The 22,143-nt window shown below is 44.2% G+C and overlaps 1 protein-coding gene and 2 pseudogenes across 1 annotated transcript; 2 read left to right on the top strand and 1 right to left on the bottom strand.

The window, feature by feature from the left end:
- Positions 1–292: 292 nt before the first annotated feature.
- LOC102848868 (chromosome unknown open reading frame, human C20orf24) lies at positions 293–9,720 on the bottom strand. Its single transcript, XM_006881499.1, has 4 exons — positions 9,607–9,720; positions 7,716–7,819; positions 1,914–2,043; positions 293–334 (listed from the first exon to the last, which is right to left on the bottom strand). The coding sequence occupies exons 1-4, from the start codon at positions 9,718–9,720 to the stop codon at positions 293–295; spliced, it is 390 nt and encodes a 129-aa protein (XP_006881561.1).
- Positions 3,366–5,392, top strand: LOC102848455 (annotated as a pseudogene).
- A 2,438-nt stretch (positions 9,721–12,158) lies between the features above and the next one.
- LOC102845903 lies at positions 12,159–17,729 on the top strand (annotated as a pseudogene).
- Positions 17,730–22,143: the final 4,414 nt, after the last annotated feature.

Here is a 22,143-nt window from a genome sequence, read left to right as displayed (position 1 = left end):
ATAAACGACCAGCTCCAATCAGCAAATTGGTGTTTTAGCAATGGGTATCCAAGAAGAAAAGGGTGGCGATGGACAATTCAGAAATGCTTCCTCAAAAGGCAGATGAATGATTCTTTAAAAAGGTGCCAGTCATTCCCTGTGCAGAAAACACTGCTGCCCAAACACATGGAATCTCGGTCCAGAAAACACGGGTCTTCCAGGCTCCCTGTGCTGGCATGCCCTAACAATCATGCTTCTGATGGAACTAAGAGGGTCCTTCGGACTGGACAAGGAGCAGGTGGGGCTGTACACATCAGTCATAGTGAATGGCCGTGTAAAAGATGATCCAGATGACCTAGAGGGGAGACAAGGAAGGTTCCGAGGTCATCTGGATGAGTGGTGGCCACCTTTGGCCCCATTACACACACACAGTCATATATAAAATTTGTAAACTTTGATTCCAAGTACATTTAAAAGTAAATAAAAGGTCATACAAGAACACAGGCACACAGGCTTCCCAGGGGCTATCCAACACATAATCTTAGAGGCCTCAATTATTTCACTGACATCAAACTGAGGCCCAAGACATCACCCATTTAACAACATGCACCCCAGACACGGATGTTAGGGGTACAGGCAAGGCAGACTACTGCTAACACTTCAAACCACCATCAGAAAGTCATCTTCCTATCAATAAAGCACTGGTTCTCAAACCTGACTGGCTGTCCAATGGCATCTTCTGGGGCCTTTAAGAAATATATACGGATGTCCAATCCTTCCAACCAACTGATTTTATTGTGTCTAAAATTTTTTAAATAACTTTACTGAAGCATTCACCTATCATAAGTCTTCCCTTTTGAAGTGTGTAATTTAAGAGTATTTAGAGTACTGTACAAACAGCATCACTAATTCCAAAATATCTTCATCACCCTGTACTAAATCACTCTCCATTTCTCAGTGACTGGCAACCACAAATCTGGTTTCTGTCTCTCTTGATTTGCCTCTTCTGGACATTTCATCTAAACGAAAGCATACCACATATATTTATACGTCTCATTTATTATTCTTACAACACCTAAGCAATCATCCATTTTTTAGCAGCGAACAGTAGTTTAAATTTTTAAATGACTGAAGAGCATACTAGGGTATGGTGGTGGTGGTTGTGTGCCACTGAGTCGGAACTGACTCATCTCTGACTCTCTAGGAAGTTTTCAGAGGCAGTAAACACTGCTGGAAGAGACTCTCATCCTTCTGTGGAGCAGCTGGGAGATTCAAACTGTGTGCCTTTGGGATTGCAGCGCAGCTTCTTACTACTAGGCCAGGGCTAGCTCTTTAGTGTATGGCTAGACCACACTATCTCATCTTACCTGATGGACAATTGGGTTGTTTCTACTTTAGGCTGTTATGATTAATATTGCTATACGGCTATCACTTCATGGGTATTTTTAATATGTACTCAGTGTTTAGAATCAGATACAAAAGCTAACGATGTAGCAAAGATTCACATTACAGTTGTAAAGCAACATGAGAGGCCATGCCTTAGGAGGCCACTGAAAAACGGCAGCCCAAGCCCTTGAGCCCCAGCCATTGAAGAACAGCAGCCATGGCTGTGGGCTCACGAGCACACCAACTCTCTGCAGGACATCAGGGCTGTGTGTGGCTTTGCACCCTACCAGCCATGGAATGGTTAGTCTTCCAGAACAAATGGCCCTCAAGTTCATCAAGAGAAGGGACACATGAGGAAATGAGCTGAACAATGTCCTGCCACCAAGGAGGAAATGTGTGTCCCATCCTTGTCTACTGTCCTCTCCACCACCTATATAATACCTTTTCAGAAAAGAAAAATGGTACCCTAATCACTAGGTCAACAAGACTGGTGGTTGACACTTCATGAAAAGACCAGTACCTGTTACTAAACAATCATTTACACATACCATGAACAAGGCAAAAGATGTCATAAACCCTTCCTTTGTGAGCTCCCACGTGCCACCATATTCTTCTTCATCTATCTGTAGGTAGTTGCTGAAGTAGAGGTACAAGACTCCCGCATTGATCAGGCAGAATCTGAAATGAGAAAAACAAGAACCAATCACAACTGTAAGCACAGGAGACTTGGACTCCCAGCCATACTGTCCCACAGTTAACAGTTTTGTCTGTGTATGAGGCAAGGAGAGTGACCAGGAGTGAAAGCAGTTTTTGGCTCAAAAGGACTTGGATTCACACCTGAGCTTTTACTTTGTTTTCTCACCTAAAAAACAGTGGGTCTGAATATTATTATGAGGCAAGTGAAACAACACATAGAAATGGAGGTGCCTATTTTCCCAGCAAAAGGGGAAAAAACCAAAAATCCCCATAAGATTTGGTACACAGGCCTGAGAACATCAGCCCCAAATACTAAGTAGGGTACACTTTCTCCTCAGGCATGAAATCTGACAAGAATCATCTTGTCATTAGTAGTTTTGGCTGGCTTTAAAAGTAAATAGGAAGGGAAAAAAAAAGTAAGTAGAGTGGCAGCAACAAGGACAACCCAGCCACCTACTTCCCCCAAGTGTAAGGCTTGGTACCATGGACGATAAAGGCTGACATCAGGTACTTGACTACCAGGCCTGCCACAACCAAAAAGGAAGTAAACTCACAGACATAAAGCTGGGACTCCAGGGCTAGGTCAGCAAGGGACTGGAATAGCTCAAAGTGAGTTTTAAGGATAGATGTGATGCTAACTTTATGTCAACCAGACTAGATTCTACAATTCATAAAGGACAAAGACTACTCTCCATAATGTGGGTGGGCCACATCCAATCAGCTGTCTGCCTTAAGAGCAAAAGCTAAGGTTTCTGAGGAAAAGGAACTGGGCCTCGAGATTGTAATGGATTTCTTGGGGGAGTTCCCAGCCTGCTCTCTGACCTGTAAATTTCAGACATAGATTCTCCAGATTCCAACCCACTGCCTGACTTGTTCATCCCTTAATCACATGAGTCAACACCTTAAACAAAATCACCTACTGTATGTGTCTGTGCACATGCGCGCACAAACACACATCACTGAGTCAATTCGGACTCATGACAACCCATTGCACAGACTGGCTACTCAACGTGACTTCTCTATCCATTGGCATTGACCTTCATCACAGGCTGAGTGGGAGCAGGTTAATAAGGTGTCCACAGTATTATTGGTCAGTTTTTCTATCCCATCAAGCTTAAACTGAACAGGTTTAAAGTTAAGAAATGGGAATCTCAAGACCAGCAGCAAGTCTCGAGCTCTAGCTGGCAGCCAGCGTGCACGCTCCAGGCTCAGCACTCGCGACCGCCATCAACGTCGCTTAGCTTCCTGTAGGATCGCTCTGCGCCACTCGCTCTCCTCCGATCCCTTCGCTCCCAGCCGCCATCATGGTGAAGCTCGCGAAGGCTGGAAAAAATCAAGGCGATCCCAAGAAGCTGCCTCCTCCCCCCAAGGAGATAGAGGAAGACAGTGAGGATGAAGACATGTCAGAGGATGAGGAGGAAAGCAGTGAAGAAGAGGTTGTCATCCCTCAGAAAAAAGGCAAGAAGAATGCCACAGTGCCCTCAAAGAAAGCAGTGGTGTCCTCAACAAAAAAGGTGGTGGTTGCTGCACCAGCGAAGAAAGCAGCTGTCACTCCTGGCAAGAAGGTGGCAGTTACACCTGCCAAAGAACACCTGGCAAGAAGGGTGCCACGCCAGGCAAAGCAGTGGTGGCCACCCCCGGTAAAAAGGGTGCTGTGCCCACCAAGGGGGCAAAGAATGGCAAGAATGCCAAGAAGGATGAGAGTGAGGAGGAAGATGAAGACAGCGAGGAAGAAGAGGAGGAGGAAGAGGATGAGGAGGAGGAAGAGGATGAGGAAGAAGATGAATTTGAGCCAGAAATGATTAAAACAAAAGCAGCTGCCCCTGACTCAGAGGATGAGGACGATGAAGATGATGACGAAGACGAGGCTATGGAGACGGCACCCGCCAAAGGAAAGAAAGCTGCCAAAGTGCCTCTCGCAAAAACCAAGATGGTGACTGAGGATGAAGATGATGACGATGAGGAGGAGGATGACGAGGAAGATGAGGAGGAGGAGGAAGAACCTGTCAAAGAAGTATCTGGAAAGCGAAAAAAGGACATGACCAAGCAGAAAGCTGCTCCTGATGCCAAGAAACAGAAAGTAGAAGCTGTTGAACCAACTTCAACTTTTAATCTCTTTGTTGGACACCTGAACTGCAACAAATCTGCCCCTGAATTAAAAACTGGTCTCAGTGACGTTTTTGCTAAAAATGATCTTACTGTTACAGATGTCAGAATCGGTATGACTAGGAAGTTTGGCTATGTGGATTTTGAATCTGCTGAGGACCTGGAAAGAGCCTTGGAACTCACTGGCTTAAAAGTCTTTGGCAATGAAATTAAACTAGAGAGACCGAAGGGAAAAGACAGTAAGAAAGATCGAGATGCCAGAACACTTTTGGCCAAAAATTTGCCTTACAAATTCACTCAGGAAGAATTAAAAGAAGTGTTTGAAGATGCTGTGGAAATCAGATTAGTCAGCAAAGATGGGAAGAGTAAAGGAATTGCTTATATTGAATTCAAGACTGAAGCTGATGCTGAGAAAACCTTTGAGGAAAAACAGGGAACAGCGATTGATGGACGGTCGATATCCCTGTACTACACTGGGGAGAAAGGTCAAAATCAGGACCATAGAGGTGGAAAGGCGAGCACTTGGAATGGTGAATTAAAAACTCTAGTTTTAAGCAATCTATCCTATAATGCAACAGAAGAGACTCTTCAGGAGGTATTTGAGAAGGCAACTGCTATCAAGGTGCCACAGAACCAGAATGGCAAATCTAAAGGGTATGCATTTATAGAATTTGCTTCGTTTGAAGATGCTAAAGAAGCTTTAAATTCTTGCAATAAAAGAGAAATTGAGGGCAGAGCAATCAGGTTGGAGTTGCAGGGATCCAAGGGATCGCCTAACGCTCGGGGCCAGCCAACCAAAACCCTCTTTGTCAAAGGTCTGTCTGAAGAGACCACCGAAGAGACCTTGAAAGAGTCATTTGACGGTTCAGTTCGTGCCAGAATAGTTACTGACCGGGAAACTGGTTCCTCAAAAGGGTTTGGTTTTGTAGACTTCAACAGTGAGGAGGACGCGAAAGCTGCCAAGGAGGCCATGGAAGATGGTGAAATTGATGGAAACAAAGTGACCTTGGACTGGGCCAAGCCTAAGGGTGAAGGTGGCTTTGGCGGAAGAGGTGGAGGCCGGGGCGGCTTTGGTGGCAGAGGTGGCTACGGCAGAGGTGGAGGCCGAGGTGGATTCGGAGGCTGGGGCCGTGGCGGCTTTGGTGGAGGCCGAGGTGGCTTCCGAGGAGGCAGGGGAGGTGGCGGTGACCACAAACCACAAAGAAAGAAGACGAAGTTTGAATAGTTCCCTCTTTCCCTCTTCCACTTGAAAGAAAAGACTCTGAGGTCATGGCAGAGCCTTCTGAGGACATTCCGCAACAGTAGACAGCTCTGGTCAGCTTGGAAATCTCTTCAGATAACATTTCAAGGGAAATGCCCTGTTGGTTTTGACTGGATATTCATATAAACTTTTTAAGAGATGAGAGGTAGAGCTAACCCTTATCTGTAAGTTTTGAATTTATATTAAGTTTCATCCCATGTACAAAACCATTTTTCCTACAAATAGTTTTTGCGTTGGCAGGTGTAAAGGAAAGCAGAATGTTTTATCCTGAATTTTGCTTCAGTGACTTTGGGGGACAAATTAAAGTCCTAAAACTCTAAAAAAAAAAAAGACCAGCAGCAAGGAATCAAGAGTCCAGTGGACATCGAAGGACCACAGATTCCTGCACAAGTCAGACCAGGACCTACACAAGAGTAGCAGCAACACAGAATCAGAGAATGGTATGTGAGAGAGTGGAACTGGGCCTGTCGCCCCACAGAGCCAGTGCTGAGGGCCTCCATGAATGCCTATGAAACTGTCTTAACTGAAGAATTTATTTTGTTTTCTACCTGCATTGTAACCTGTTAACTCCTCTAACAAGCCCCATGATCCTGAGTATTGTGAACAAGTTCTGTGTGATCACTGCAACGGATTAGCCGACCTGGTAAGGGAGAAGTGAGAGCTCTGGGAGGGATGGCTGGTGGTAAATAGAAAAACATGCTGGGAGCCTTGGGACATGTCTGACCCCACCAGTGGAGCCTTGGGACATGTCTGACCCCACCAGTGGAGCCTTGGGACATGTCTGACCCCACCAGTCAGTTTTATGTTGTAGAATGGGGACTGTTCTCCCTTGTGGAGTTAGTGGAGGTCAGACGTATCTGGCTCTGTGCGTGCAGAGTTGAACTTCTCTGTAGTGCTTCAAAGACTGGGACCTTTCAGAAACAGATGGTTAAGCATGTCTCTGGAAGAACCTTTGGATGGATACAAACTGCCAGCCTTTCAGCAATCTAGTAGTTTAGAACGTTACTATTTGTGCTTCTCTGGAAGTCCAAACATTCTCACAAAAGCTTTATTTGTACTTAGGTCTATTTCCAGAGAACCCCTGAAAATACAACACTGGGTATAGTCTATATTGTAAATGAGGGAAGGTATTACATAAGCCTATCTTTTGTTCATAAGCATATCTTTTGAGTCGCTATAAGTCATGCTCGACTCGATGGCAATCAACAACAACAACATGTGTACAGGCAGAAATGAATATGCTAGACTGGAGGCAGGGAAGAAGAATAGAAAAAAAAATGGACTGTCATGGGTTTTTAAAAACTCAATCCTTAAAATTTTAGTCAAAATTTTAACAACAAATCTAACAAATGCCTTAGCTTGAAGACAGGAAAGTTACTTCCCAAAAGTAATGTATGACTTTGTTTCTAAGGGTCGGTGGTAATTTATTTCAAGAAAAATTTCAACTGGACCACTATTAATCATGTGTCAAGTTCTATGAGAGCAGCAGAGAAGTGGGAAAGAATAAACAGTACCCCTCTAGGATAACAGAAAACCTCAGTTGACAGAGCAGACTTTAAATGAGTAAGTCTTTAAATAAATGATAAGTCTTTACATGAATTTCACCTTAACGTCCCTGACTGATAGCCAAACCACAGAGAAATGAAGAGAAGCAAGATGGGGCTGGGATAAAACGCGGCTCTTCTCAGCCCAAACACTCCCTGTCTCGTTAAGGCAGGGACAGAGAAGGGGGAAAGAGAAGCAGAGATGTGCGTGGGAAAATCAACGTTACTGAGCCCCATCCAAAAGTGAGGGGAAGGTGCCAAGCACAGGAAGGAAGGAACTTGTCTGGAGACTAGCTCTGGCAGGACGGTATGGTGCTGAGCTCCAGAAAACTGGCAGTCATGGGAACAAGGTGGCCAAATCTTTATTTCACCTTCTTTACAGAGCTATAGGCATCCTGGTGGTGTAGTCTATATAGCATGGCACACTGCTAACCAAAAAAATGTGTGTCCTGGGCAGTGCGAATCCACTAGCAGCTCTGAGGGAGAAAAAGATGGGCATTTGCCTCTGGTTAAACCTTGGAGAAACAAGGTGGAGGGGCTGCCATGAGGTGGAAGTGACTTGATGGCAGTGAGTCAGAAACCCCACAGGGCAGTTCTAACCTGTGATATTAGCTGGGATTGGCTTCAGGAAAAAAAACCTTTCAGAACCCTTCATAAAAACCAAAGCAGGTGAAGGCGCTCTGGAGCAGCATTACCCTCTTCCAAACACGATACCAGACATGTGAGAAATTCAATCCACTTACCCTGCTATTCCCAAAAAACCACGCAATGGCAACACTCCCCAAATGACACCCAGGACTACAGCGATGATCTGCCGGAACCAGTAGATCACATCTAAAAATTCATCCTGTAGAAAGGACAGAAGGGATCATTTAGTGCGCCAGAATTCTCTAAAGTGGGTGCCACAGGAGAGCTCTTTTAATATGTAGAACAGAAAAGGTTTCTGGTAAACAAATCATCCAGGGAACTTTTCTCTAACAGTAACGTGATTCAAATGAATTACTTGCCAACAGTGGGGTTTCATTTTTAAAATGAAATCACAGTAACTTTAAATTATAAAAGGGGGTGCAGCCAAAGTAACAGATAAAAGTGTGTCCTTGTATTTTTCTTAAACCCTTGACCATGTGTCGCCTTTTCTTTAGACTTGTATCAGCACAGGATAGAACAGGATACAGAGCTGTTGTACAGAGTCAACGGCACGTAACAACAAGTGGTAGAACACTATATATTTAATAATTTTAAACCAATATTTTCAGGACCCATGGAATATCAGAGAATAATTTTACTTTTTCCCTCAAAGGATACGTAAGTGGAATTCTTATATGTATGGGGAAATTTGGCGAGACCGAATATGGGGTAAGAAACAAAAAATATTAGAGTCAAATACAAAGGTGTTAACGTAAATTTCATACACAGGGTGTTATGTGTGGATAAACTATGTTATGTGCTAAGCTATGTATGAGTCCCAACAGACTCACAGCTGATCGTCCAGTGACTTTTCGGAGGCAATAAATCCCACAGGAGGAGACTGCTCATCTTTCTCCTGCACAGGAGCTGGTGGGTTTGAACCATATGTCTCTGGGTTGGCAGCCCAACTCCTTACCACTAGGCCACCAGATTCAGGTTTATTGACCTGCCCTAGAATCCAGAAACCAGTCCTTAAACAAGGAAAGAAATGACACAGCAGATCAGAGAGCCAGGGCAGATTTTGCAAGCACTGCCAAGGGTGGGGCAGGGCTGGGGGCAGGATAAGGGCGCCAAGGGTGGGGCAGGGCTGGGGGCAGGATAAGGGCACCTCGGGAAGTGACTCCCATCCCCCCCCAAACTCCGGGAAGGAAATGGTATTTCAGCATCGACGAGAAGTACCCGGGAAGGTTGTAACCACAGCCTTCCTGAATTCCACTCGATTTCAGGCGGCTTCTGAGGGACCCTTCCTGATCACAGCACAGAGCTGAGGAGCACCCACTCTCGGGTGTGGAATAAGGCTTACGTCATTCCTCACACATTTCCTGGTGTCTCTCTGCCCAGGTGGTCTCAAGCTTTCCCTCTCAACTATTCTTAGAAATTTGGACTTTCTCGTGCAATAATCAGGCCTCACTAGTGAACCCCCATTTTGTCTTAAATGTTTGAAAGCACCACTGTACCCCATTAGGAATTGTGAAAATGAAATTAAATACCGTCTGGAAAGGACTCGGCACACGGAAGAACTCGGTAGATTTGCTACCGTTCCTGTCAACGCTAAAAACCATGTCAAGTAGGTAAATTACAGGACGTGGGAGAACACGAGTAACTTACTCCAGATCCTGAGAGTAAAAGGTGGAGGTGGAGGCAGAACAGAGTTCGGCTCACTCACTCTCCGATTAAGCACATGCCCTGCCTCGGGTGACAACTCCGGAGGACACCTTTCTTTCTTGTCGCTCCCCGCGTGACCCCAGCGGCTTCTCCCTTAAAGGCTCCAGTGCACTGAGCCGCGAAGCTGTCAGGCAGCGCCTGTCAAATTCAGCCCGACTTAACTGGGGCCATTCGTCCAGTGCCCCCCAAACTCGGCCGCGCCCTGGCCTGTCCCTGTCCATCCATCCCCCCCAAGTCCCAGCCGGCTCCTTGAGCCTGCACCCACGCACGACCCCATCGCACCTTGTCCTCCCAGGCTGCGTCGCTCCGCAGCACCTTGCTCCAGACAGAGACTTTCAGGGCCCCGTTAGCCAGCTGCGGCTGAGGCGGCTCCTCCTTCCGCCGCCCGCCGCTCATCCTCCCACCGCGCTGCCCGTGTCGGGCTTGGGGCGCGCGGGCCAAGGCAAAAGGGAGTCGGGGCCGAGGTCGCAGGTCACGGTGCACAGGGCAGTGATAGTGGCAATCGCGGTGGCGGCGGCAGCGATCAGCTCAGAGGTCGGAAAGTCGGCCCGTTGCACCTTCTCTTACTCAATACATACAGACTGCCGGGTGCGCTCCCTTGGCTGAGACCAGGAGCCGCGGGGAGGGGCTGCGAGCGCAGCACGTCCTCCCGCCGAGGTGCCCGCACAGCCAATCAGCGGCCGCACCGCTGTTCTAATGAAACGGTTCGGCGCAAGCGCGCTACGCGTACCGGAAATGACGTCAGCTTCCGTCAGGTGTGCGCTAGGGCGAGTGGGAAGGGTCAGTCTTAGTGGTGGTGACGCTTCAGGAGGGAGTCGACGCGAGCGCGAGGAGGCGCTGTGGAGCTAGAGGACCCGGACTTGAAGTGACAGCATAGGTGGGTCACTGAGGGTCCGCCCCTCAGCTGCAGCTTCTCGCGTTAGACAGCAGGACAGACACACTTCACATTTCTTCAGACTAAGTTTTCTCAGAAGCCCCAGATTGACCTTCCACTTGTTCGTTTTTCCCCCTGGTTCGGGAGGACTTTGTTCAGGATGTTTTAACTCTTTTTGCTACAGGATGTTTTACTCTTTGCTACAGGATGTTTTACTCTTTTTGTTGAAGCATAGAATCTCATCTAGTCCAGCATCCGCATGGCAATGATTTTTTTTTTTAATTCGTTGGTGCTCATTTTCTTACCCCCCATCCCGCAATGCACCCCTTGTTCCAGACTGTTGTCATACATACAATGCCTTATCATATATTCCTTTAGGACAGCTATTCCCCTCATCTCTTCTACTGCACCACATCTGTTGCACTGCAGTGTTCATTATCTAGCCATTGTTTTCTCATTGTCTCCCCACCCCACACCCGCCTCATCTATCCTATTATAAAAGAGGTGTTATCAGTATTTGTCATTTTGTGACTGAGCTATTTCATTCAGCATAATGTCCTCCAGGCTCCCCCATGTTGTGTAATGTTTATGAGCTCGCTGTTTTTCAGTGGTGTATATTGTTACATTGTGTGAATGTACCAACGTTTTTCTATCCATTCGTTTGTTGTTGGGCACTTGGGTTGCTTCCATCTCTTTTCTATTGTGAATAACGCAGCAATAAACATGAGTGTGCATACTGTTTGTGTAGTGGCTCTGGATTCTTTAGGGTATATTCCCAGTAGTGTAATTTCTGGGTCAGTTGGTTATTTCTATTTCCAACTTTTTGAGAAAGCGCTAGACTGCCTTCCATAGTGGCTGTACCGTTTTATATTCCCACCAGAAGTGAATTAGAGTTCCATTCTCTCCACGACGTCACCAGCATTTGTTGTTTGCTGTCCTGTTGAACTTTGCTGTTGTTGCTGAGGTGATGATATATCATAGTTGTTTTAATTTGCATCCCTCTAGTAGCTCGGGACTTTGAACATTCTTCATGTGTTTGTTTGCAATCTGAATTTCTTCTTTGGTGAAGTGTCTGTTAATCTAGCTTGTGCTTATTTTATGATTGGTTTTTTACCTTTTTCTTGTGGTGCCATGGCAATTATTAATTCTTGGACCCAAAAAGGGGAAATGGGCTTTCTTTTTTTTTGGAAGTGGGTTTTCTAAGGCCGTACGGGTTAGTCATTGGGCTGCTAATTTAAAGATGGATGGTTCAAACCCACAGTGTCTCTGCAGGAGGCAGATGAGGTAGGCTGATCCTGTAAAGATTTGCTCTCTCAGATACCCTACGTGGCAGTTTTACTTTGTCCTAGATGGTTGCTATTGACTGGTCAGCAGTTAAGTATACTAAGTTGGAACCAGCTGAGGACTCCTGGAGGAGCAGGTGAAGGGGAACATATTCATTATATGGCTATTAAGTATATGAAACATTATAAGACTGTGTTCTAGGTCAATGTTCACAAAGTAGGTTTCTAGACCAGCACTAGACCTATCACATGGAAACTTGACAGAAATGCAAATTTGACGCCTGTAGAGCAAGAAAGTCTAAGGATAGAGCCTATAATCTATTTTGTTCTTGTCCCATAATCTGTTTTATACCTTCTTGGTGTTACTGTTCACCTAATAGGCTTCTCTATCCTTGAGCTAAAAGCTAAGTCATGGACGTTCACTGGCAAGCTTGAAGGGGCTCTAAGAGCTATAATCTAACAAACCCTGTAGGTGGTGTCTTCTTCACTATGCTCTGTACTTACAGTTGATCGTCTGTGTACTCTTGATCTTCCTATCACTTCTGTGCAGTGGGTTTATAGAGACACAGTAGCCGCTTCAGAATCACTTACCTAGTACTCTATTCTGACGCCAGAATTTCTGCTCTTAACCCTTACATTTTTTTTAATTTAAATTTTATTTATTGTGAAAAACACGTATGGGGATGCAAGAGGGTGAGGGTTGGAAACAAAAAGGTGAAGATGGACAGGGATGAAATTGCAGGGCTGCACAATTTGGTGGGCAAGGGGATTAGGTGAAGGAAATGAGAAAGATCCAGTGGGACTAGAAGAGACAGGGCAATGGTAAGCATAGTCCAATGGTGATTAGTTATTTTTTTAAAACAAAGAATTTGTCTTATTCACTTGTGGGTTTTTCACTTGAGGATGGGGCTCAGACTCTCTGGCTTCTTCATGCTGAACAGGGATGTTGATGTGAAGGTGGAAGGGGAGTCCACTTTAATACCTTACTGGTGGTCCTAAGTTGAAGCTGCATGCCTTGTTCTGTTAGAAGATATTTTCCTGACGTTACTTGCCCTCTGGACTGCAAAGTGTTTGCCAAGGTGGGTCCATTGGGGATGGATGGCTGAACCCTGAGGGCCCATCCTCCTTCACTTCCTTAGCTGTCAGTTATATTTCCTTTTTGTCTCTGGAACTGGGTTCAGAGTTCAGGTCTGAAGTAAAACTCAATGTTAAGGTTACCTATAGGAAAGGGAGCAAACCTAGAGAGAACAAACTCGTGAGTTACAAATAGAAGGGCTTTAGAGGTGTTACTTACAAGTGTACTGGGGGAGAAGGTGAAGGAAAATGGCCTAGATAAAATTCTTTGTATACCCTAAGCAGTTTTCCCCAGCGACCTGAAGGCTCTTCCCAGGGGTCAGATGGCACGTCCCAAGGGCTGGATGGCTAGCCCCCAGGGCTGAACGGCAACCCTTACATTTTAAAGAATATCAGTAAGTTAGATATTCTTTGAAGCGTAAGGGTTAAAAACACAAATTTTTGAGTTGTGCCTTTGAATTATGGTGTCTGAAAAGAATACTGAATATCCCACAGACTGCTAAAAGAACCAGCTAGTCTGTCTCGGAAGAAGTGTAATTAAGATGCCCCTTAGAGGCAAGGATGGTAAAAAATTATCGCACATACTTTGAGTGCTGTCAGGAGGGACTCGTCATTGGAAAAAAAGGTATCATGCTGGGCAAGGTGGAGGGTCTGACCCTGAACAAGAGGGATTGACAGAGTGGGTATAACAGTGGGCTTGAGTACATCAGAGTTGGTGGGGATGACACAAGGTTCAGATCTGTTCATATAGTCACTGTGTGTTGTCACTGACTTGATGACACCTAACAACAAAAACAACAACAACCCTTACGGTTCAAAGAAGATCAGTAAGTCGGAACGTTGTTTACATATTTCTAACAGTTAACCTGATGTTCTTCGCCTTAGATGAGCAACAAAATCTTAAAGGAAGCTTTTTCAAAAGACCTTTGCTGGTATTCCAACCCCAAAATCCTGTTGGATGAGAAGGGCTGGAAACTATTTTGTCTGGAGCAGGCAGAAGGGCCACATACTTAAAATGGATGTAATCATTAATCTCGATTTTCCTACGACTCTTATTCCTTTCAGTATTGCCTCTTTTCCAAATCCATTCCCCTCACTCTGATGGCTTAGTGATAAGAGTTGTGCTGCCAACCCAAAGACACACAGTTTGAACCCACCAGCTGCTCTGTAGTAGGATGATGGGTATTCTCCTCCTGTGCAATTTACTGCCTCTGAAAAAAAACCCCTGGGAGTGTCAACTATGAGTCTCTTCCAACTCCATGGTACACAGCATGTGAAACTAGGGTGAAGGCTAAAGGGGTTACTCCATTTTGGAAGTGTTCTATAGTTGGGTATCCCAGAGTTGGAACTGACCCATAGCTGACCCTCCATCGGATTTTCAGAGGTGGTAAATTGTACAGGACAAGACTGCTCATCTTTCTCCTGTGGTGCAGCTAGTGGATTCGAACTGTGTACCTTTGCGTTGGCAGCACAACTCCTTATCACTAAACCACCTGAGTGCACTAGCCATTAGTAAAATCTCTCTTTCATAGATTCCCTGATGGCATATTGCTCTGGAGAGAAACTGATTGCTGTGTTACTAAGTGTTGGAAAATTCTAGCCCACGATCAAAGACAGGAAAGGGTACTTTTTTCTTTTTTTAAAGGTACATTTTTATTGGGGCTTTAAACTGGTTCTTCCTGGTTCAATTCTGGCCAATGAAGCAAAACTGGAACAGATTTGATTTTACAAAATGTAGTGCCTGGAATGATGACTTGAAAAGGGAAAGTTATGGTTCAGTATACTACTAAAAACTTAATCTCCCTTTTAGAAAACAAGGGTAGTATGGCAGGATTGGAAACAGCAGTGCCCCATTCAAAGATGATTGATGGCTACACCACTTTGTGTGTCTCCTTCCACAGTCCTGCCAGTGACCCAGTTTCCTTCACCAGACTCCTGAAAAGGCCCACCAGGCCTCTTCCAAGTTTCTCATTCCAAGGTCTGACATCTAGCTTTTCCCACTATTTTTCATTTTGCAACATCAAAATTTCAGAAATTTAAAAAAAAATTTCAGAAATTCAAGCCTATCCAGATTTCAATTCATCTTTCATGACAACCAGCCTGAACTGGTTTGAAGGCTTGTTTTTCAAATTCCACTGAGTCCAGCAGTGAAAATATGTAATGAAGAATCTGATTCGAATTAGGCAAGATAGAAATCTGAAGGAAGAGTAGAATAAGTGTAAATGGTGGGGGAAAGGCAGAGGGCAGGCATTACCAGAGAATTCTAATGGTAAGCATTGGCATTAGCTAATGGTAGGGATTGAAATAGTGGGTGTGGCAGTGGCTTTAAACATAGCGACAGCTGTGAGGATGGCACAAGACGGGACAGTGTTTCAGTTCTCTTATACATAGGGTCACCATGAGTCAAAGCCAACTTGACGGCATCTATAAACAAGGAATGAAATCACACATAGAAGAGCATACTGAAGAATTTACTTCTGATCTTAGGACTCAGGAAGCTGCTGAAAGGATATGAGCAGAGGAAGTTATCAGTGATTTATCTTAGCAAGATAATTTACTTTTGGGGGACAGGATCAGAGTGGGAGACTACTTAAAAGGCTGTTAAAAATCATTCAGGGGAGTGTTGGTGGGGAAATTTAAGATGGAGAAAATAAAAAAGAGTTAAGTCATTACGTATGTTTGTGGTATATTCTAAAGCTCTGCCCTTAATGTCAAGACTCATTGTGTTTGCATGGGAGGATGAGAGAAGACAGAGGTAGCTGGAAGGGTCCTCAGATAGTACACTCTGCCCAAGACCACACAAGTTAGAGGTTCCATTGTTGTTGGTTTTGTGTGCCATTGAATCAGAACTGACTCCTGTCTGACCCTCTACAAGGTTTTCAAAGGCAATAAACTGCACAGGAGATTTCCCATCTTTCACCCGTGGAACAGTTAGTGGATTTGAACTGCATGCCTTTGGGTGGACAGTGCAACTAGTTACCACTAGGCAACCAGACCTCCCTCTGAAAACCAGCTGCGGGGTCAGCGATGCATCGGTTCTGATTTGTTGGCAATGAGAGGTTCCATAGTATGATATCCAATCTCTGCTTCTCTTCTTAGCTTTTTAATGTTTTTTTTTAAAAGGATGCCATGTTGTCAGCCAAAGTAAAGAACCTTTTGTTGGTGATGATGGTTAAATGAAGTCAAGTCAGTTCCAAATCAGAGACTCTGGATATACTAGAATGAAACATTGCAGTCCTGTGCCATCCTCATTGTTTGAGCCCGTTGATGCAGCCACTGTGTCAACCCATTTCATTGAATGTCGCCCTCTTTTTCAATGACCCTCTTACTTTACCAGTGATATCCTTCTTCAGGTACTAGTCACTCCTAATAACATGTCAAAAGAATGTGAAATGAAGCCTCATCATCCTTGTTTCTAAGGTACATGCTTCCTATACTTCTTCCAAGACAGATTTTCTCATACATCTGGCAATCCATGGTATGTTTAATGTTCCACACCAACACCATCAAAGGCATCCTTTCTTCTTTAGTCTTCCTTATGCACTGTCTACATTTCCCATGTATATAGAAGAGGTAACGGGAAAATACCATGGCTTGAGCTAAGTACACCTTAGTTTTCAAAAACCTTTTACTAACTAGAATGTATTTATGGGAATGAAGTTACTCCCTTCCTGCTTTCACCCAAGACTGTCCTTGTCTTAGAAAGTGGAGAACCTAGCTGAATCTCAGTGTATACATCTGGTTAAAAGAAATACCCTGGGTGGTCAGAGATGGAAAAGAACTTGATAAAGATTTGGAAGTAGAAGGGCCAAATTTGGCAGCGGAACAGTGTGCTTTTATGAATTTGGGGACTTTTAGCATCAGCTGACCACAAGATCTTGGGACTATTTTCTCCTTGCTGAAAATAACACTTTACCACTGCTCATCTGCTAGTAGTGGGAGTCAGCAGGGAAGGTTATACCCAGAGGGGTAAGGCTGTGGCCAGGACAGATATTGATGCTCCCCAAAATCAGTAGTCTCAGCGTGGAAACTATCACGGTGGAAGAAGTATCTGCCATGTTTATGTTTGTATCCTAATCCCCACCCCCCTCCCACTTTGTCCACAGAAAATGTTTTTTTTATTCTCCATGTTCTTTTACATTCATTTCACTCCTAAAGCTTGCTGGGTCCTTAACCATTACACAGAACTCCTTTTTTTTTTTACTTCTTTTTATTATTATTATTATTTCTTGTGCATGTACCGTCAAATTAGATCTGACAGGTACAGAAGGAAATTGTCCCTCCTTCTCCGGCAGAGCATCTGGTGGATTTGAACCATGTACCTCTGGGATTGCAGTACAGCTTCCTGCCACTAGGCCACCAGAGCTCCCCTAGAACTCCTTTTATTCCTACTTTTTCTAAAGTGAATGTGGATTACTTCTCTAGTGAAAATATCGTGCATCTTAAAATGGTTATCAGCTAGTGGGAAAGTGAATTATTGTTTAGAAAACAGTGAATTTCAGTTTATGGTAATTGAAAATTTGATGACTACTGGTGGTGGTTGTACAGTATGATTAATGTGATATCACTAAATTGTACAAGTGGGAAGGAAAGCATTCATTCAGTTGCATATGCTTTATCATTTTTATCTCCAAAAGAGTAAACAACAAAATGAAAAAGGAAAAACACCTGCTTCAGCAAAGATGGCACTTTCTTCCTAACTGATGAATCACTCTCCTTGTAATCAAGTACCTGGCCATATTTTATCACTCTCTTTTGGAGTCAGTGAAGAATGCAAGGGATTTGCATTTGGTCCTTTCTCCTGATCTTAGTACATACTGAGGTTTGAGACTCTTTCCTCTGAGCCAATTTGACACTTAAAAATTTGCACAGCTCTCTGGATTTGGTGCTGGTTTGTGGCAAAATGCAGCAAGAAAGTCAGGACTGTCAGTAAATACAGGACCCGTTATGATGCCTCCCCCAGGAAAATGGCAAAGAAAGTTGAAACCAGCCAGCGTGCCAAATATTCTTGCTCCTTCTACGGCAAAACCAGAATGAAGAGATGAGCTATGGGCATCTGGCAGTGTGTTTCCTGCATGAAGACAGTAGCTGGTGGTGCCTGGACCTACACCACCACCTCCGCAGACAGAGTGAAGTTTGCCATCAGAAGACTGAAGGAACTGAAAGACCAGTAGAAGCTCCCCCATTTGAAGTATCTCTAGCATTTAGTAAGTGGGTTAATTTATCTAAAAAAGAAAATTTACACAACACAGGGTAAACAATAACATAGATTGAGGTTGTTTTTCTTTCATGCAAAATTCTGTTTAATCCAAAATAACCAATCTGTCTTGGAATGTTAAGCCAGAATGCTCCTGAGAAGCAAGGATGATGGTAAACTTCATCTCACATGCTTTGGCCATATTATCAGAAGGGTCGTTGGAAAAAGGCATTATGCTTGAAAATGTAGAGCATCAGTGCAGGAGAGGAAGGCCCTTAACAAGATGAATTGAAGATGACTGACAGCATGCACAGCAGAGATGGTGGGCACAACACAGGACTGGACAGGGTTTCCTTCTCTTGTACTTATGGCTGCTGGGAGTTGAAGGTGTCCTGAGAGCATCTAGTAACAAGAGGAAAAGCTAACCAAAAGCTCAGTGGTTTGAACCCAGGGGCCACTCTATAGGAGAATGATGTATCAGCTTTCTTAAAGAAAACCTACAGACAGTTCTACTCTGCTCTTAGTGTTGCTATGAATCAGAACTGACTCAATAGCTGTGTACTATCTTACTGATGAAGGTTGGAGTGAATTGAATTCCTTGTGGTTATAAACAGCTAATTAAGTGACAGAGCCAGAATTGAACGCAGGCTTATGTCACAGAGAACTGGTTTGGAAATCAGAAACTCTTAAATGATGATCATGATTTCTGCATCTCTCCAGGGCACCAAGCTTTATTCTCTTAAACTCCAGTGCCTAATAAAGTGAGGATACATACATTCCACATTTGTAGACTCACTCAGCCCTTCCTTGTCCTCTGAGAACTTGTACATAAGCAATTTTCAGACTTCAATGTTCTTTATAAAAATGCAGAGCTTCATTCATGATTCTTTTTCTAGGGCTGAGACGGGATCAACATGTTTCTTGTTGGTTCTATGCTTGGGCATCCATGGAGAAACCACCACTCTCAAAAGGAGCAGATTAAGGATAGAGATCTTCCTTGACCATCAACCTTCCTCCATCACTGTCACACTTCTCCCTTAATTTTCTCCCTTGATCCAAGTTGATAATGATAGTCATCATAGCCCCCAGAGTAGTACAGAGAAGGAAAGAGCCCTGCAGACATAGGAGTTAAGCTTGCTGACTTCTAAGATCAGTAGCTCATGAGAAAAATATGTAGCTGTCTGCTTCCAAAAACATTTACAGCCTTCTAAGTCTTACAGGCTAGTTCTTTGTCCCATGGAGTTGCTATGGTTTGGAATCAACTCAATAGGCACTATGAAGAGAAGCCAAAGAAGTAACAGGTGCGCCATATCAGAGGCATAAATACATTTACAAGCTATTTTCTAGATGGAAAAGATAAAGGTGGCTATCCTAGATCCCACCCCAGCTGCAGAGGGAATCCTGTCCATATTGTCCTTCTGTCAGATTTCATCATCTATAGTGCTTCTTCACTACCATGCTAATTAATAAGCTTGATACCCTAGACACTTTTGGTTTCAATTCTTTGAAAAATGGTATTTAAAGCTCTTTTCTCCCTCCATGGGCAGCTGAACCACCCAAATCACTTCCTCTTTTAATGTCTCTGTATGTGCAAATGAGTACTGAACTTACTTTGAAGTGCTCTTGTCTGCAGGCTTTCTTCTAAACCCCAGGGTCAAGGATCTTGTTTGAATGATTCAGAGGAAGGAATTGGGGGTAACCAGGACTTTGGATCTATGGGGGATACTTGAGTGGGGAGGCTTCCTCTCTTAAATTCCTACAGGAAAATAACCTGTGGCAGCTATTAGAAATCTCCCATCCAGAAATACAGTGAAATTGCAAGGAAGTTTGGTTTGGCTCAGAAAATACTTGGGAATGCTTAACCCAGGAGATGCCAGTATATGGTGAACTGCCTAGTAATTCAAACAGTGCTTGGTGTCCTTGAAACAAAGCAGACTTCAACTCAAATCTTACCACCACAGTTTGGAAAAGTAACTCAATATCCTTGTGATTTTTCAATGTGTACATTAAAAATACAACAAAAAAGGGGATAATGAACAAACTACTGTTGTAATTTGATTCTGGCATAATTTGCCTGCAGTGAGAATGTCTTGCCACTTTAATAACAGAAATGCAGTTCACAACTAGCCCAAGCAAAAAGGGGAATTTGCTAGCTTACATAATAGGGAAGTCCGGAGATGATTCTGGTTTGACATGACTACAGCCTCCATCCCATCTGTGCAGTTTCACACTGCAGTCAGGTTCTTCCCTTATTAGGGGTGGGGTCAAGTGCCGGCTCTCTTAGTTCAGATCCTCACCACCTCAAAATTTGACTGCTGATCCTAGAGAGAATAAACTGACCCAAATTGGGATGCGTCCCCTGCAGTGATGGGGAAGTTGGGGACATTAGTTTCCCAGTGAGAATAGCAGCAGGAGCGGGGACGGGACAGACGGGGATGACCACGACCCAAACCTCAAAACGACTGCGGCACAGTCTTTTCCAACAGTGACTGGACAAGACAGAGCAGAATTTGCCCAAAGGGTTTCTAGGTTGTACAACTCCCAGGAAGCAAATGGTTACATTTTGCTACTGCACAGCAGCTGGCTGGCTGGCTGGCTGAACCACTGCCCTTTGGCTGGCAGTTGAGTGCTCTGACCACCATACCTCCAATATAGGGACACAGGATGTTTCAAACTCTCAACTTGTCACTACAGGGAGGGCAAAGAGGTGAAGCTATCAACTCTGATCACTCTTTCTCCAGAACTGGGCCCAGAGTCATAGTGCATTGATCAAACATAATAATGATAATGCTTTAAAAATAGAAAACCAAACTTTATTGACAAAAGAAAAAAACAAGTTATTTACAGTAGTTTTTTGCTCAAATAATTCAATGGGAGAACTGTGCTTTTCCTCCAGGTTTAACTCTCAACCAAACCCAAGCAGAGGCTCTACCCACCCCTACCCCCTCCATTTCATACAAGGGGGGAATGCCAATCAGAATTCAGCAGCATGGCTTCACCCACCCTTACTACCACCACCACCACCGATAAGTGTGCTGCAGGAAGGGAAAAATCTTACCCCAACACAGTACACTTTCAAAGTCCCATGCTACAATCATCTGACAGCAATCACACCTGGGTTCAGACATTGGGTAGAAAAGGCTACGCAAATAGCAGCTTCAACTAAGCTGCCATGTTCATTTTCCCCAGATGGGCCTTGGAAGTTGAGGATCCCTGACTCCCTTGGGACTCACAAGGAGAGAAAGGAGGAAGAAGCAAAGGATGTCCAAGAGAGAGCCTAGGGAAAGTGGGCACCTGCAGAGAAGAGAACACCCTCATCACTCCCACAACGATGGATACGGGGGTCCCCAAAGGGCGTCCGTGATCTTGTCAGAAGGACAGAACACAAGTGGCTCCCTTCTTCCTCACAAGTCCTTCAACTCTTAGGAACTCTCACCCATCACCTGATAATCTCAGAAACTCATACTGGGGCTCTTGATCTGTCTCTTCACCTAGTAACAATATTATTCAGAACAAAGATATTCAGGGTAGTAACAACCTAGGATTAGTGTTTCTTGGGATATATAAAAATGGGGCATTTGCCACTGAACACTGTCAGCTAGAAAACAGCAAAACAAAATACAGGAGGTATGGAAGGAAGCAGAGTAAGACAAACTATAATGTTTCACTGTGAAGTTCAGGGGCAGTCTCTTTGACTCCAGCTTAAAGAAAGGTGCAACATAGAGACCTCTAACAGGCTTCATAACCCATTTCCAGCGCCAGCATTCTCTAAAGGCAGGTGGACAGGCAGATAGGGAAGACTATTACTGGCTTCTTTCAGGAATAGTACAGTTATCATTATGGGAAAAGCTGCCTGTTTGAAAAACTACCTGACCACTAGATGGCTCACTTCTCTCCAAGTAGGAGATAGCAGGCATTCTGCGCCCCATTTGTCCAAGTTCTTAAAAATAATTCACAACTCAGGCTGCAGGGCAAAGCAATCAGGAATTAAAAAAAAAAAAAAAAATAGAGACTCTAGCTTACTCCTCTACCCCAAAACGATACAATAAAACAAAAATTGGGGGGGAAAAAAACAAACCAAAACTGGTCTCATCTTTCTCTGCTCTGTGCCTAGAAGGTTTGGTCAGATTCTCAGGTTAGACCCCTCCACCTTGACTGTGGTGGCTTTGTCCTCTTTTGTGGCTGATGCAGAAAAACAAAAGCCTGTGAAAGTTTTCTTTTTTTTGGTAAACCAACCAACCAACCAACCAACCATGAAACAACTATTTGGAATTTCTGCACTAATGCAGAAATAGCTGGTCCCCAAAGTGAAAGCATGCCCTTCTTGTAAAACAATCACCAGTTTCAGTGGTGGCTCACTCCCAGTTCATCAGACTCCAGCTGCAACACAC

The sequence above is a fragment of the Elephantulus edwardii genome, unplaced genomic scaffold (assembly GCF_000299155.1).
Source record: "Elephantulus edwardii isolate Elephantulus edwardi_28Jun2011 unplaced genomic scaffold, EleEdw1.0 scaffold00015, whole genome shotgun sequence".
NCBI lineage: Eukaryota > Metazoa > Chordata > Mammalia > Macroscelidea > Macroscelididae > Elephantulus > Elephantulus edwardii.
This window is presented reverse-complemented; position numbering and strand designations above follow the sequence as displayed.

Bases quoted from the DNA above. Each gene is read 5' to 3' on its own strand.
- LOC102848868 (XM_006881499.1), bottom strand. From the start codon at position 9,720: ATGAGCGGCGGGCGGCGGAAGGAGGAGCCGCCTCAGCCGCAGCTGGCT. The intron at 7,820-9,606 runs GTGCGATGGGGT...TCCTTTCTACAG, and splicing joins ACGCAGCCTGGGAGGACAAG to GATGAATTTTTAGATGTGAT. The intron at 335-1,913 runs GTATGTGTAAAT...TCTCCCCTCTAG, and splicing joins CATCTTTTGCCTTGTTCATG to GTCATCTGGATCATCTTTTA.